Source organism: Ursus maritimus, unplaced genomic scaffold (genome assembly GCF_017311325.1).
Source record: "Ursus maritimus isolate PB19 unplaced genomic scaffold, ASM1731132v1 scaffold_7, whole genome shotgun sequence".
NCBI lineage: Eukaryota > Metazoa > Chordata > Mammalia > Carnivora > Ursidae > Ursus > Ursus maritimus.
In genome coordinates this window covers 71,976,054-71,992,703 of record NW_024426885.1, presented here as the reverse complement: position 1 = coordinate 71,992,703, position 16,650 = coordinate 71,976,054, and the positions used below count along the sequence as shown (strand labels likewise).

The 16,650-nt window shown below is 41.0% G+C and overlaps 1 protein-coding gene across 1 annotated transcript in view; it reads left to right on the top strand.

The window, feature by feature from the left end:
- The window catches only part of NID1 (nidogen 1), an 84,125-nt gene that overhangs the window by 15,072 nt on the left and 52,403 nt on the right, over positions 1 to 16,650 (top strand). The window contains exon 2 of the mRNA XM_040624372.1: positions 14,893 to 15,192. Within this exon, the coding sequence (XP_040480306.1) occupies positions 14,893 to 15,192 (300 nt within the window). The remainder of the gene's footprint in view (positions 1 to 14,892; positions 15,193 to 16,650) is intronic.

The following is a 16,650-nucleotide window of genomic DNA, read 5'->3' as shown; positions in this document are numbered from 1 at the left end:
GACCTTGGGAGGGCTGTCCACCTCAAGATGACATCCGCTTCTGGGGAGGAGCCTCCCTAGTTGATATTAATTTCATATCTCCAGCTGGTGTGCAGTTCCAAGGGTCTGGAGGAACCCATTTTAATTGGGAGATAGGGACCCATGGTTCAAGTCCCTGAAGTTTAACTGCTCTCTGGGCGGTAAGGAGGACCTGGGATAGTCCCTTACAAGGAGGTTCAAAGGCAGTCTTTGTTCTTAGTGAGTCCAAATCAGAAGGGGGAGAGAAAATTGGAAATGTTAGTCTGGAGTGTAGCCAGACATTTGAGGCAACATAAAGAATTGAGGATCCAGTCCAGTTTACAGTGATATAACAAAACCCCAGATACAATGAACAGGAGCAGAATTTGACATCCACAAGGTTGTGTTACGAGTTTCTACTGAAACAATCACCCTTATTTCTATCAAAGATAATCATGCAAACCTATCTGTTTGCAAAATAAGTTGAAAAATTAAATTTGACCAGATTATTTGCATTAAGTGCAGCAAAAATAATGATTGACTGTATAGGTTCTTTTAAAATCTGCTTTGCTGGAACTTTTTGTTGTTCTTGCTGTTTTAAGATTTATTTATTTATTTGAGAGAGAAAGCATGCATGAGTGAGTGGGGGGAGGGGCAGAGGGAGAGGGAGAGAGAATCTCAAGCAGACTCTACACTGAGCACAGAGCCCAACATGGGGCTCCATCTCACGACCCTGAAATCATGACCTGAGCCTAAACCAAGAGTCAGACACTTAACTGACTGAGCCACCCAGGTGCCCCTGCTGGAACTTGTCATAAGGAATCTTAGGTTGGACTTTTAAAAGCCTCTCCAGACTAAGAAGCCAAGCTAAGGTCAAACCATCAGACTTAGGCTGAAATACCTATAGATTTGGGTGAATTTCTCTCTTCATGAGGTCCCCAGGACATCCTGAGGTTCCCGGGGCTGCCAGGAAGTGACTGCCTTAATAACCTGGTTGGGGTGCCAGGAGCCCTAGAAGCACGGTACCAGGCTGCTTTCTCCAAGGGGATCTTATTGGCTCTGTAAAGTCAACTTTAGTGTCTGAAAGCTGTCTGGTCCTATCTGATTCTGTGCACATTTTCTTAAGCATTTTATTTTTTAAAGTAGGCTCCATGCCCAATATGGGGCTTGAACTCACAATCCTGAGATCAAGAGTCACACACTCTATGGACTGAGCCAGCCAGGCGCCCCTGTGCACGTTCTCAAATCTGACATTCCAGTCAAAGCCTTAGTAATACAACCAATACTTCCAATTATGTCCAAAGAGAACAGATTCTTATTGAACTTATGCGAGTAACTATATAGTATGAAAATAATAATACTCAGTAAGTTTCTACGTTCTGGAGGGATCAGGTAGGGAGAATAAGGCATGTTTACATTATGTTTACAAAGGTAGACTTTACAAAATGAAAAAGTAAAAATGCTTTCCCTAAAGCTGGAAAAAAACAAAACATTAAGGAACCAGCAATGTCTCAAAGAAAAATTTGTAAAAATCAAAAACGAAAACAAATAATCCTCATCATTTCATTCAATCCCATGTTATGAATTCTTGTTCTGCTTTAATCCAGATTCTCTAATTGGTTCTGGAAATTTGTAGCCAGTTTGATTGCATAATCTTAAAGTTATCAGAAAGATAAGCAGAAATAAAGTTAAAAAGTTATCAGAAAATTCTAGAGTACTTGTCAGAGTCCTTCCTGTGAATCTTACTGAAGGTGAGTACTTTTGCAAAAGCGTCAGATTAAAATAACAGTCTGTACGTGACAAAAGATGTAAAAGGACCATGACTAAAGATCTGATGAGAGTTAATCATAATGGAACTGACAAGAAAGTTTGATTATTTCCATGGCATACAACATTTTAAGGTAACAAATGGAATTCTGACGGATAACATTATACCAGGACATGTCAGATTTTGGGGAATTTCATACAATTTCTAGAGCACTTATATTAATAACATGCATCCATACAATATAACCTAAGAAGGTTTAACATCACTTATTTGACAATGAACCCCGTGTAATTTAAAATCTTTCTTTTACAAGGTGAGAGACAAATCCTTTGAGATTTAATGGAGACCCTCTGGGAAATCTTAAAATTACTTTGGGGTCAAGAAAACTCCGTTTAGAATTTGATTTTTAGAAGATGTCGAAAGGCTTGCACATTTGATTAAATAGGATCACAGATGATTATGATTTAATACTTAATTATCTATGTAGTCAAACTAACAATAGACAATGTTAAGGACAAATACGGAAAGTTACATAGTTGTGAACAAAACTTCACTTTCTTACTATTGAGAAGACTGGGTTTTCTTAAGTAATCGAAGTCCTGAGGAAGACAACATGAAGCACTATGAGTTATTTTGGCAAGACAAAAATCTTTGCTTTCCAGGTAGATTACTTAAAAGGTAAAGAAAAACCTTTCATAATCTCTTATCAAAAGCAGAACAATAGTCCAAGAAAACTTTGTCTTTCTAGCAGATAAAAGAAAATTAAGCCTCAGTTTTTGTTCTCCATAAGTACACTACATTGATATTGTGGCATGTTTTAAAAACCCTTATTATTTCTAGTGGTCTTAATTACACGTATTAATCAGAATTCTTAGGGATGCCTGGGTGGCACAGCGGTTAAGCGTCTGCCTTCGGCTCACGGCATGATCCCAGCGTTATGGGATGGAGCCCACATCAAGCTCCTCTGCTAGGAGCCTGCTTCTTCCTCTCCCACTCCCCCTGCTTGTGTTCCCTCTCTCGCTGGCTGTCTCTCTCTCTCTCTGTCAAATAAATAAATAAATAAATCTTTAAAAAAAAAAAAAAAGAATTCTTAATTATTAGAATCCCTAATTCCTATTGAAAACTAAGAATTAAGCAACTGTGGATGGACAAATTTATAAATACATTTTATAATTCCCAGAAGTATATTCTTCCTAATAGTAAATGTTCCTTTATTTATGTATTTGTTTGTTTGTTTGTGAGAGAGAGACAGCATGAGAAGGTGAGCATAAGCAGGGGAGAAGAGAAGCTGGCTCCCCACTGAGCAGGAAGCCCAATACAGGGCTGGATCCCAGGACCTCAGGATTATGACCTGAGCCGAAGGCAGATGCTTAATTAACCAACTAAGCCACCCAGGTGCCCCATAAATTTTCCAGTGTGGCACAGAACATATTTACTGAGAGACCCAAATATCTTGAGTTCCTCTGTAAAAGAAAGCCACAGGTTCAGTAATTAATATTTCAGTGTTTTCTTTTATTTGGAAGTGATCTAGCTAGTCAATGAATATCCATTATTGCAAAAATGAATAAATAAAATCTTTAAAAAATAAATAAATAAATTCAATTAATTAGCATATAATATATTATTTGCTTCGGGGATACAGGTCTGTGATTCATCAGTCTTATATAATACCCAGTGGTCATTACATCATGTGCCCTCTTTAATGTCCATCACCCAGTTACCCCATCCTCCCACCCTTCTCCCCTCCAGCAACCCTCAGTTTATTTCCTATGATTAAGAGTCTCTTATGGTTTGTCTCCCTGATTTTGTATTGTTTTATTTTTCCCTCTCTTCCCCTGTGATCCTGTTTTGTTTCTTAAATTTCACATATGAGTGAGATCATATGATAATTGTCTTTCTCTGACTTATTTCACTTAGCATCATACTCTACAGTTCCATCCCTGCCATTGCAAATGGCAAGATTTCAATTTTTATGATGGCTGAGTAGTATTCCATTGTGTATATATATATATATATCTCACATCTTCTTTATCCATTCATCTGTCAATGGACATCTGGGCTCTTTCCATAGTTTGGCTACTGTGGACATTGCTGCTATAAACATTGGGGTGCAGGTGCCCCTTCGGATCACTACATTTGTATTTTTGGGGTAAATCCCTAGTGGTGCAATTGCTGGGTCATAGGGTAGCTCTATTTTCAACTTTTTGGGGAACCTCCGTACTGTTTTCCAGAGTGGCTGCACCAGCTTGTATCCCTACCAACAGTATAAGAGGGATCCCCTCTCTCCCCATACCCCCCAACATTTATTGTTTCCTGACTTGTTAATTTTAGCCATTCTGACAGGTGTGAGGTGGTATCTCATTGTGGTTTGGATTTGTATTTCCCTGATGCCGAGTGATGTTGAACATTTTTTCATGTGTCTGTTGGCCATTTGGATGTCTTCTTTGGGGAAATGTCTGTTCATGTCTTCTGCCCATTTCTTGACTGGATTATTTGTTCTTTGGGTGTTGAGTTTGATAAGTTCTTTATAGATTTTGGATACTAGCCCTTTATCTGATATGTCATTTGCAAATATCTTCTCCCATTCTGTTGGCTGTTTTTTTTTTTTTTTTTTGGTTTTGTTGACTGTTTCTTTCGCTGTGCAAAAGCTTTTTATCTTGATGAAATCCCAATAGTTCATTTTTGCCTTTGTTTCCCTTGCCTTTGGAGATGTCTAGCAAGAAGTTTCTGCAACCAAGGTCACAGAGGTTGCTGCCTGTGTTCTCTTCTAGGACTTTGATGGATTCCTGTCTCACATTTAGGTCTTGCATCCATTTTGAGTCTGTTTTTGTGTATGGTGTAAGGAAACGGTCCGGTTTCATTCTTCTGCATGTGACTGTCCAATTTTCCCAGCACCATTTGTTGAAGAGACTGTTTTTTTTTCCATTGGATCTTCTTTCCTGCTTTGTCGAAGATTAGTTGGCCATAGAGTTGGGGGTCCATTTCTGGGTGCTGTATTCTGTTCCCTTCATCTATGTGTCTGTTTTTGTGCCAGTACCATATTGTCTTGATGATTACAGCTTTGTAACAGAGCTTGAAGTCTGGGACTGTGATGCCACCAGGTTTGGTTTCCTTTTTCTATATTCCTTTGGCTACTCGGGGTCTTTTCTGGTGCCATACAAATTTTAGGATTATTTGTTCCAGCTCTGTGAAAAATGTTGATGATATTTTCATAGGGATTGTGTTGAATGTATAGATGGTTCTAGGTAGCATAGATATTTTCACAATATTTGTTCTTTCAATCCATGAACATGGAACATTTTCCCATTTCTTTGTGTCTTCCACAATTTCTTTCATGAGTGTTCTACAGTTTTCTCAGTATAGATCCTTTGCCTCTTTGGTTAGGTTTATTCCTAGGTATCTTATGGTTTTGGGTGCAACTGTAAATGGGCTCAACCCCTTAATTTCTCTTTCTTCTGTCTCATTGTTAGTGTATAGAAATGCAACTGATTTCTGTGCATTGATTTTATATCCTGCCACATTGCTGAATTCCTGTGTGGGTTCTAGGAATTTTGGGGTGGAATCTTTTGGTTTCTCCACATAGAGTATCGTGTCATCTGTGAAGAGTGAGAGTTTGACTTCTTCTTTGCTGATTCAGATATTTTTGATTTATTTTTGTTGCTTGATTGCTGAGGCTAAGACTTCTAGTACTTTTTTTTTTTTTTAAGATTTTATTTTTATTTCTTTGACAGAGACAGCCAGTGAGAGAGGGAACACAAGCAAGGGGAGTGGGAGAGGAAGAAGCAGGCTCCTAGCAGAGGAGCCTGATGTGGGACTTGATCCCAGAACGCCGGGATCATGCCCTGAGCCGAAGGCAGACGCTTAACGACTGCGCCACCCAGGAGCCCCAAGACTTCTAGTACTATATTGAACAACAGTGGTGATAGTGGGCATCCCTGTCATGTACCTGACCTTAGGGGAAAAGCTCTCAGTTTTTTGCCATTGAGAATGATATTTGCTGTGAGCTTTTCATAGATGACTTTTATGATATTGAGGTATGTTCTCTTTATCCCTACATTGTGAAAAGTTTTAATCTTATTGAGGTATGTTCTCTTTATCCCTACATTGTGAAAAGTTTCAATCTAGAAAGGATACTGTACTTTGTCAAATACTTTTTCTGCATCTGTTAAGAAGATCATATGTTTCTTGTCCTTTCTTTTATTTATAAAGTATATCACATTGATTGATCTGCAGGGTGTTGAACCACCCTGGCAGCCCAGGAATAAATCCCAGTTGGTCATGGTGAATAATCCTTTTAATGTACTGTTGCACTGTACTGGCTAGTATCTTGGTGAGAATTTTGGCATCCATGTTCATCAGGGATATTGGTCTGTAATTCTCCTCTTTGGTGAGGTCTTTGTCTGGTTTTGGATTCAAGGTAATGTGGGCCTCATAGCAAGAGTTTGGAAGTTTTCCTTCCATTTCTATTTTTTGAAATAGCTTCAGAAGAATAGGTATTCATTCTTCTTTAAATGTTTGGTAGAATTCCCCTGGGAAGACAACCAGCCCTGGATTCTTGTTTTTTGGAAGATTTTGGATTACTGCTTCGATTTCCTAACTGGTGATGGGTCTATTCGGGTTTTCTGTTTCTTGTTGTTTCAGTTGATACGTCTCTAGGAATGCATCCATTTCTTCCAGATTGCCTAATTTGTTGGCATATAGTTGCTCATAATATGTTCTTATTGGTATTTCTTCAGTTTGGTTGTGATCTCTGCTCTTTCATTCATGATTTTATTCATTTGGGTCCTTTCTCTTTTCTTTTTGATAAGTCTGGCTAGGGTTTTATTGATCTTATTAATTCTTTCAAAGAACAGGCTCCTAGTTTCGTTGATCTGCTCTACTGTTCTTTTGGTTTCTAGTTCATTGATTTCTGTTGTAATCTTTATGAATTCTCTTCTCTTGCTGGGTTTCATGCTTTATTTGCTGTTCTTTCTCCAGCTCCTTTAGGTGTAAGGTTAGGTTTTGTATTTTAGACCTTTCTTGTTTCTTGAGATAGGTTTATAGTGCTATATACTTCCCTTTTAGGTCTGCCTTTGCTGCATCCCAAAGGTTTTGAACAGTTGTGTTTCCATTTTTATTTGTTTCCATGATTTTTAAAAATTCTTCTTAGTCGGGGCGCCTGGGTGGCACAGCAGTTAAGCGTCTGCCTTCGGCTCAGGGCATGATCCCAGCGTTATGGGATCGAGCCCCACATCAGGCTCCTCCGCTATGAGCCTGCTTCTTCATCTCCCACTCCCCCTGCTGTGTTCCCTCTCTTGCTGGCTGTCTCTATCTCTGTTGAATAAATAAATAAAATCTGTAAAAAAAAATATTCTTCTTAGTTTCCTGGTTGATCTGTTCATTCTTTAGTAGGATGCTCTTTAGCCACCACGTATTTGAGCTCTTTCCAAATTTCCTCTTGTTATTGAGTTCAAGTTTCAAAGCATTGTGGTCTGAAAATATGCAGGGAATGATCCCAGTCTTTTGGTACTAGTTGAGACCTGATTTGTGACCCAGCGTGTGGTCTATTCTGGAGAATGTTCCATGTGCACTCAAGAAGAATGTGTATTCTATTGCTTTAGGATGGAAACTCTGAATGTATCTGTGAAGTCCATCCAGTTCAGTGTGTCATTCAAAGCCCTTGTTTCCTTGTTGATCTTCTGCTTAGATGATCTGTCCATTGCAGTGAGATGGTGTTGAAGTCCTCTACTATTATTGTATTATTATTGATGTGTTTCTTTAATTTTGTTATTAATTGGTGTATATAATTGGCTGCTCCCATGATAGGTGCATAAATATTTACAATTATTAGATCTTCTTTTTGGATATACACTTTAATTATGATATAGTGTCCTTCCTCATCTCTTATTACAGTCTTTGGCTTAAAATCTAACTTGTCTGATTAGGCTTGCAAGCCCTGCTTTCTTTTGATGTCCCTTAGCCTGATAAATGGTTTTCCACCCTATCACTTTCAATCTGGAGTTGTCTTTGGGTCTAAAATGAGTCTCTTCAGATAGCATATCAATGGCTTTTGTTTTTTTATCCAGTCTGATACCCTTTGTCTTTTGATTGGGGGCATTTAGCTCATTTACATTCAGAGTAACTATTGAAAGATATGAATTTAGTGCCATGTATTACCTGTAAAGTCACTGTTTCTGTATGTTGTTTCAGTTCCTTTCTGGTCTATGTTAGTTTTGGGTTCTGTTTTCCCTTAAAGGATCCCTTTTAGTATTTCTTACGGGGCTGGTTTAGTAATCACAAATTCTTTTAGTTTCCATTTGTCCTGGAAGCTTTTTATCTCTCCTATTTGGAATGACATCCTAGCTGGGTAAAGTATTCTTGGCTGCTTATTTTTCTCATTTATCTCATTTCTGAATATATCATGCCAGTCCTTTCTAGCCTGCTAGGTCTCTGTGAATAGGTCTGCTGCCAATCTAATATTTCTACCCTTGTAGGTTACAGACCTCTTGTTCCAAGCTGCTTTCAGGATTTTCTCTTTGTCTCTGAGGTTTACAAGTGTCACTATTATATATCGGGATCTTGATCTATTTTTATTGATTTTAAGGTAGGGTTCTCTGTGCCTCCTGGACTTGAATGCCTGTTTCCTTTCCCAGATTAGGGAAGTTCTCCACTACAATTTGTTCCAGTATACCTTCTGCCCCTCTTTCTCTTTCTTCTTCTTCTGGGATCCCAATTATTCTAATATTGTTTCACTTTATGGTATCACATATCTCTTGAATTCTCCCCTTGTGATCCAGTAGTTGTTTATCTTTCTTTTTCTCAGCTTCTTTATTCTTCATCATTTTGTCTTCTATATCACTAATTCTCTCTTCTGCCTCATTTATCCTAGCAGTTAGAACCTCCATTTTTTATTTTATCTCATTAGTAGCCTTTTCAATTTCAACTTGATTAGATTTTAGTTATTTTATTTCTCCAGAAAGGTATTCTCTAGTGTCCTCTATGCTTTTTTCAAGCCCAGCTAGTATCTTTATAATCGTTATTCTGAACTCCAGTTCTGACATCTTACTTATGTCTGTACTGATTAGGTCTCTGGCGGTCAGTACTGCCTCTTGTTCTCTTGTCATTCTTGCAGAAAGCGGCTGCTTTTCTGTTTGTAGAGTTGCAGCTATTCTTTTCTTATGTCTCTGGTTAAGTTTGCAGGTGTTCAGAATGGTTTGATACCTATCTAGCTGAATTCCTGGGACCAGAGGATACTAAGGTTTTCTTCTCCTCCAACCATCTTTTACCTAATCTCCCCAGGGCTCTATTACATGCTCCTGAGATCATGATCTGAGTGGAAATCCAGAGTCAGATGTTTAACCTACTGAGCCACCCAGGTGCCCCTGGAAACTATTTTTAAGTAGACATACCATCAAGCAGCATTATTTTTGAAAAGTTAATTTATAAATTTTTATCTTACTTGCATCTATTTAACTCTCTCTTTCTGAACAATTACATTTAGATTAGTCATGAAAACTTCATGAGACCTTAAACAGCTTTAGGGATATCTTATGGTATCTTTTTTACTGACAAACTCTGTAACAGAGATATCAGGAGCTTATTTGACTTTTAGTAAACGTATGTGGAATAAAAGTATTATATTTAATAGTGATAACGCCAAAGACAAGCTTGTTTTAATTAAACCAACAAACTTAAACTAGCTTTTATTTATCAAAGATTATTCTAGATCATGAACTTGAAAAACATTTGGGTTAGTTTCTGTGTTTCTGAGAGTACACTTGATTGATATAATTCGTGTTTGTCTTTAAGCCAATTAAATAGAGTTCTTTACAAATTTTTTGCATTATTGTCTGGAAATAGAAGAAAAATTAATTACACATTTATAATATACATACATAAACATGCAGACAAATGCAAACAGAGCTCTCCTAGCTTTTATTTTAGCGGTGAGACTCCTAGCTTTTATTTTAGCGGTGATAATGCAAAACTCACTAGTTTGTGAAAGAACAGTTGGATCCAAATTTTGTTTCTGGCAGATGGAAAGTTTACCTGGTCAGATGGCAGGTGGCTAAAGCTTTTTAGTAATATTTGTGGAAGAGACTTAAAATGTGTATTTGTCTTTGACAAGTAATTTTATGGAGGCTGTGGACCAGATTTGGGGCGAGTGAGCTTTTTTAACTGTTTATATTTTGAAAAAGCTTCCTCCTCCCCTGCCTTTTTTTCTTCAGTCTCAGGTGAATGTGGGCTGTGTTTTATTTACCTCCTGGGGTGTTTATATTTCAAAGACAGGCTAAAAGTTACATCTGCTAGGGACAGAGAAGGAATGCAAGTTTTCTTCTAGGAGTTTTAGGGTGTATTTGTCTATTATCAGAAGTCTAGGGACTTTGCTATTTAAATTTTTCCTCCTTGCTTTTCTTCAAAGCAAGACAGTTCTGTTTCCAAAGTTCTGATCTTTTACGTTATGTGCAGGCATTCTGAGATGCATAGGGAGTCTTGGGGGATGGTAATGATAGGTAGACTTTGGATTGTTTCTAGAGCCGTATTTCTGGTTTTACAAAGATTTGTAACATAAGGACAGTTGCTCTTAATTCCGTAAACGATTGGGATGTAGCTTTAATGATATCAAGTGGCTGAATCTCCCATCTAAATACATTATCTTCAGTTTGCTTCTTTATATTGGGGGAAGGTCTTCTACCAAAATGAAAATGAAAAGATTCTTGTGTTATGGATTTAGAGGTGCTGTGTCTTTGTATATTTTAGTAAATCCTTCCACAAAAGACTTCAGAATGTTTTTCTTTTCCTCTGGGTACATAGTTTCATTTTAGCTTAGGTGAGAAGGCCTAAAAACATATTCCTGTCATCTCTGAATGTCAGCTTCTAATTTGGCCAACTTTTGACCGTAGAGCAACTTTAAAAAGTCCTTTCAAATATCTTGTCAGGTTTCAGCCGGCAGAAACAATTTATATTCCCAGCAGTATTAAATAATCCCTTGGATGCAAGAGGCATCCCCCAAGGAGGGTGCAAAGAACACTACCTGCCCAAGATAACTCCTCTAGGCACTCCCAAAGATAACCAAAAGAAACAAAGACTTTGACAATTCTCCTGAGAGCTGGCAATAGTTGATAGGACCCTAGCCGCAAATGGAGGACAACACACATCTCTGTCTGACCAAATTTTGGGGGCGTCCCAACCTGACACAAAACCAGATAAATAAGAAGGCGGTAGCTACCCCCTAGAGAGAAAAGATCAACAGTCAATGGGTGCCCAAAAGTAAATTCGCAAGTCACAATTCAAAGACCTAATTGTTACAAATGGTTTTGCCTGCCAATCTGAATTTGGAAAGGAAAGGACAACATGAAATTTGACCTTCCTCTCTCAACCAGGCTCTGCAGATAGAGATCTGGGAGAGCTGACTTTGGCAAGAAGTCTCACCCTTTGCTGGCTTCTGCCAGTTTTCCCAGGATTCCATCTGCATGCTCTGGAGTGAGTAGGGTGTCCTGGCAGGTCATATCCTAGTCACCAGAAGCGGTAGAGCAGGAAAAATAATTTTCCCTCTACTTTTTATGGTGAGTGCTTGGCTGAGACTCCTTTTTTTCTAGGATATCTCATAAATGGATAAGCTTATCTAGGTTAAAAGTTCTCCACTGTGGCCACTGTATTTCAAGATTATCTTTGGTAGGATTAACCTGTTTGTTCAGCCTTAAAACAAAATTGTATTCACCCAGGGCCTCATGCTAGACCCAGTCCAGCTTAAGTTGGACCCAGATCTGGCAGATAGGTTTCTTAGGACTTCTTAAATCTATAGATTGCCCTCACCACCTTTTTTCTTGAAATATATTTGTTAAAGAAACTGGGTATTTGTCCTTCACAGTGTCCCATGTTCTGGATTTGGCTGATCGTGTCCCTATAGTATTACTGAACATGTTCTTCTGTCCCCTGTATTTCCTGTAAACTGGTGGTTGGATCTGGAGACTTTCTTGGATTCAGGTCATCAGTTCATATTTATGCTCTTTGTTTTAGTAATTGGTGTGGCGCTTCAGTGGGAAGGACCACCGCAACCCATAATGCTCTGATCCTTCATGAGGCTCACGAGTGGAACTCACACACCTTCAGGCACTATTTCTAGAACAGCCCTGGTATTCCGGCCTTATTCTGTCTGAACCGCCCCACCCCTTTTTCTGGAGGAAGTCAGGAAGGGAGGGGACTAACACACGCCAGGCAGTGTATAAGCTTTGAGCTACAGCAGTGACCAAAGTGGACACGGTCCCAGCTTTTGAAGGGACATACCACCTCATGGGGAAAGTAGCGAGAGCCAGCAGATGAGCAAATAAGGTCATCCCACATGGTGGTCCGCACTTGGAAGGAAACAAACAGGAAGCAGGGACAGAAATGGGGGGTCAGGGAGTGAGGGAAGGGAGAAGGAGGGGTGAGCAGGAGGGGCCTACACTGGATAGAAGGAGAAGGCTCTCTTAGAGGCCGTACTTCACTGAGCCCAGAGGGTGAGAGCAAGCCAGTCATGTGAATGCATGAAGCGGTGGGGGGAAGATGCTGCCGGTCATGGGGATGGAGAGAGTGTCAGGGACCTCAGAGGTGGGACACACAGGACATGGTTGAGAAAGGGGAAGGAATCAAGGCCAACTCCCCAGTTTCTTGTCTTAAGCAACTGGGAGAATGGCATGAATCTCTCAGTGGTCCCCACTCTGGTCCCCTTGGAGATTGTAGTACCCAAGTCCGCCCTCCTGGCCTCCTAAGTACTTTATAGGCCTTTCCCTTCGTGCTCCCTGTGCCTCCATCGACTTGCTCAACTTTAAGAAGATGGAGAAAAGGAACAAGACGATGAAAGCATCAGATTTGTACAGTGGGACTGGCACCCAAATGTCAGAGAATATTGTTCAAGTCAGCCATGCATTGGTATATCTCAAACAAGCAAACACTGACTCAGGAGAAGTTTAAAGCTAAGAGTCAAATGAAACTTCTGGATGTTCTGTCTGTGACATTTATCTCTGATGTCATCTTTCATTATCACCCACAGTTGAGTTGCATATGCCATAAAAAAGGCCTGAAAAATAATTTTCCAGTACTGATACTAATGAGGGTTATGTGGTCTGTGTCCAAGGCATTTGCTGTGCTTCTCAATACTTGTCTAAAAACTCGATTCCCAAAGCATTCCTTGTGATAAGACACACAGTCCTGTGCCCAGATTCTAAATACTAAAAGACACCGGGAGTGTTTTCAGAATTGTTGGGCTGACTTAAATTTCACTGGAAAACAGCTTTTTAAAACTAAATTTTCCGTATGTGGCCTCCGTGTGATCGCTTCCCACTAGCGGCTGGTAACTGCCAGCTTCTGGTGGCTTGGGAAAATGAGCTGTTTCCCACGCCCCCACACGTCAGCCCCACCGGGATGTCCGTGCAGGGAGATGTGTGGATGGGCTGGCGGGACGAGAGGGTGAGAAACGAGCTGGCCGAGCTCCCTCCCTGACTGCCTCCTCGGCCTGCCGGCACGCTCCAGAAAATCACTGCTGGGGCCAGGTGGTGCTGGGAATTATGCCCCTAAACAGTTAACAGCCCAGGAGACTGGTCAGAAGGGAGGGTTTCCACACAGAACTCCCAGAACTCCCAGAACTCCTGTGCCTTGTTCCTTTCCCTTCCCCGGGGCCCAGATCCACTCCACCCCTTTGAACCTTTCCTCTTCTTTGTGTCCACCCCACCCCCTCCTCTAGTAATGAGGTCTGAAGGGAGTGGGGGAGAAGGCTGTGTGGGAGGAGGGAGGGAAATAAGTGACTTGGAAAACCCACAGGCCTTCCAATCAACTCCTGAACAGGAAAGAGCCCCTTTTTTGCATTCATGTTCTCTGATCCACCGCCTCTTAGAAGTACAGACTAAGGGGCCGTTTGCAAAGTCTCTCCCATTTGATTAGGGCATCTTTTTTTAAAATTCACAGATTCTCGAAGTAAAAAGGGCACTGAAGTCATCAGCGGATTGTACACTAACAAGGAAGAGAGAGGGGGGTCAAAGCCCCATTCTTAGCATGGCTTTGCAGGAGACCCAGGTACCCCACCACCGAGTACCCTCAAACAATCAAGGGGCTTTTTGTCCCCTTCCCTTTTTCTCAAGCAGTGTGGGGGTTAGCTGGATAAGAATACCGATCTCTTTTTATAGGCACTTAGAACTGATTTCAAGAAGGCTGTACATGGTGATTAAGAGGGCCAACTTTGGAGTCCGGCTCCCTGGGTTCAAATCCCAGTGCTGACACTTAACTGGTAACTTTGGATGAATTTAACTTACCTCATTTTCTCCATCAGAAAAATGTGGATGATATTAGTATCTAGTCTTACGGAGTTCTTCTGAGGATTCAGTGTTGACAAGACGCCTGGGACATGGTAAACATTCAGTGTTAGCTATTATTCTGACACATTAAACTTTTGCAATTATTAATGATACTGTAATGCTCCATTCAAATTTACTTCTTTTTTTTTTAAGAGATGCACTTTCAATTTATTTTATTCACTTATTTATTATTACTTTAAGTAAGATCTATGCCCAAAGTGGGGCTTGAATTCATGACCCCGTGATCAAGAATTGCATGCTCTACTGACTGAGCCAGCCGGGTGCCCCCAAAGTGACTTCTTGACCCATTACTCATTTTGTCATCATCTGTGTGTGTGTCCGCCCTCCCCCCTATCCTTCTGGATTGTGGGTTCCTTGAAGGGAGAGACTGTGTTCTACCCATTTTGGGACCCACAGCCCAGCCCTGTATATAACGATTATGCAGTTTGTTGGGTGAAGTTTGTAAAGTGAAGGCTTTAATAATGGCTTAGGTTTGAGTGGCGTTTTGCAGAGTACGAAGCAGGTACACATGGGAAACCCAAGACTCGAAGTTCAAGACACGTGTCCAAGGTCCAGTGATGGGTATAAGCCAGAGTCAGGTCCTGTAATTCTTGCCCCGTGCTCCTTCCACCAGGCCATCTGCTCAGGAGAGGAGTGCTGAATTTTATAATTCAGTATCATGTCCTTCTCCAGTTCTGTTGTATTTGACAGACTGGGGGTACCTGTGACAGTGTTCTGTGTGCGGAAGCTCAGAGTTCCTGAGGAAGACTTTTCTTTTTTTTCCTTGCTCTCCTCTTAACTATGCTTTGTTTTGTACAGGTCACCACAAATGGCATTATTGCCATGAGTGAACCCCCAGCCAAAGAATCCTATCCGGGGTTCTTCCCACCGACCTTTGGAGTCGTCGCACCTTTTCTGGCGGACTTGGACACGACAGATGGCCTTGGGAAGGTTTATTATCGGGAAGACTTATCCCCCTCCGTCACTCAGCTGGCCGCAGAGTGTGTCCAGAGAGGGTTCCCAGAAGTGTCCTTCCAGCCCAGTAGCGCGGTGGTTGTCACTTGGGAATCCGTGGCCCCCTACCAGGGGCCCAGCAAGGACCCTGACCAGGAAGGCAAGGTAAGCACTGTCCCGGGTACAAGGACAAATAGTCAGCAGGTTGATTTTGTACACTTTGGTCTTCCTTGAAGGAAGGGAGACACTTGGGTAGGTCAAGAAGCCAGGCCTAACGTAACTTTTTGGGACATGCCCCTGTTTCGCCTTAGAAAAAAATAACTTTGCTCCACCATTGTTTAATTTTTATAGTATTACAGAAAGAGAGAAACTGGAAAGGTCCAAAAGCACTCCATTTAAACAGGGGATGTTCCAGGTTGGTAGTTCCCAAAGTGGATACCACAGAACACCATTCCTACAAGATAGTCCTTGAGAAAAAGGCCTCCCCTGGCCAAATAAGTTTGGGAAATGCAAAACTTTATCTCCCCCTTGGTGACTCACTCTGAAAAGTCCTGCAATAAAGAAACCTGCTTAATTTTTTAAAAAAATTCAGCAGTCCCCAAACCTTTTGGGCATACTCTATTTTTTTCCCTCCCAAATAAGATACGTTATGTCCCACTTTGGGAAAGCCTGTTATGAGCCTGCAGGACACAGTTTGCTTTTTGTATCTTTCTGAGTGTTCTACTTGAAAACCGCTTACAGCCTTACATTTCTCAAGTGTGTGTCCCTTCTACTTGAGCGATGAACGCCCAACTCCTTGTACAGAGCCCTTGCCCCCCACTTGGGCCTCATCTCCCCTTACCCTTCCTTCTCCGCACACCCTTTTCAGCAGCTGTATCACATTGTTCGCAATTCTCTGATCGTGACCCCCACCCCCCACCCCTGCCCCAGGATCTTGCATTTGCTGTCCTCTCTGCTTGCAGTGTCCTCTCCCTGACTCCCACTACTAATGTTGAACTGTATTTGGTCCTCTAGACTCGCATAGCCTCCTGTGCTCCCACCCCCCAGCTTCGGGCACTTCTTTCCATGGCTTCTGTCGTGCTCACACACGACTCCATGATAGAATCTATCCCCCATTTTGCAACGTTTTCTTCATACGTCAGCCTTCCCATCTAGACTGGAAATTCTTGAGCATGGGGACCATGTATTTATAGGAAAGGTACTAACACTGAAAGAGTACTTTCTCTGTGCCTGGCTCTGAATATCTCACATAGGTCTCCTACCATCTCTGTGAGGTACATGGTTTTCTCTCCATCTGGCAAATTCAGAAATCCAGGCTTAGAGAATTTAAATAACGTGCTCAAGGTCACACAACCCATGATGAGGAGAACAAAGATCTGGGTCCAGATCTGTTTTCTCCCAAAGCTCATGTTTGGCTTTTGTTTTTTTTTTTCTTGCTGTATGTTGCTTGGGCTCAATAAATGTATGACAAATGATGACTATGGTTCATATGTTTAATGGCCATGGAGACAAATTCAAAGGGTAAGAATTTGCTAAGGGGCATGAGATTTCGGCTACCATACAGAGGTACCCTCTATAATTTTTGGCTACCCTTCATGCAGAAGGTGATTCATTAATTAATTG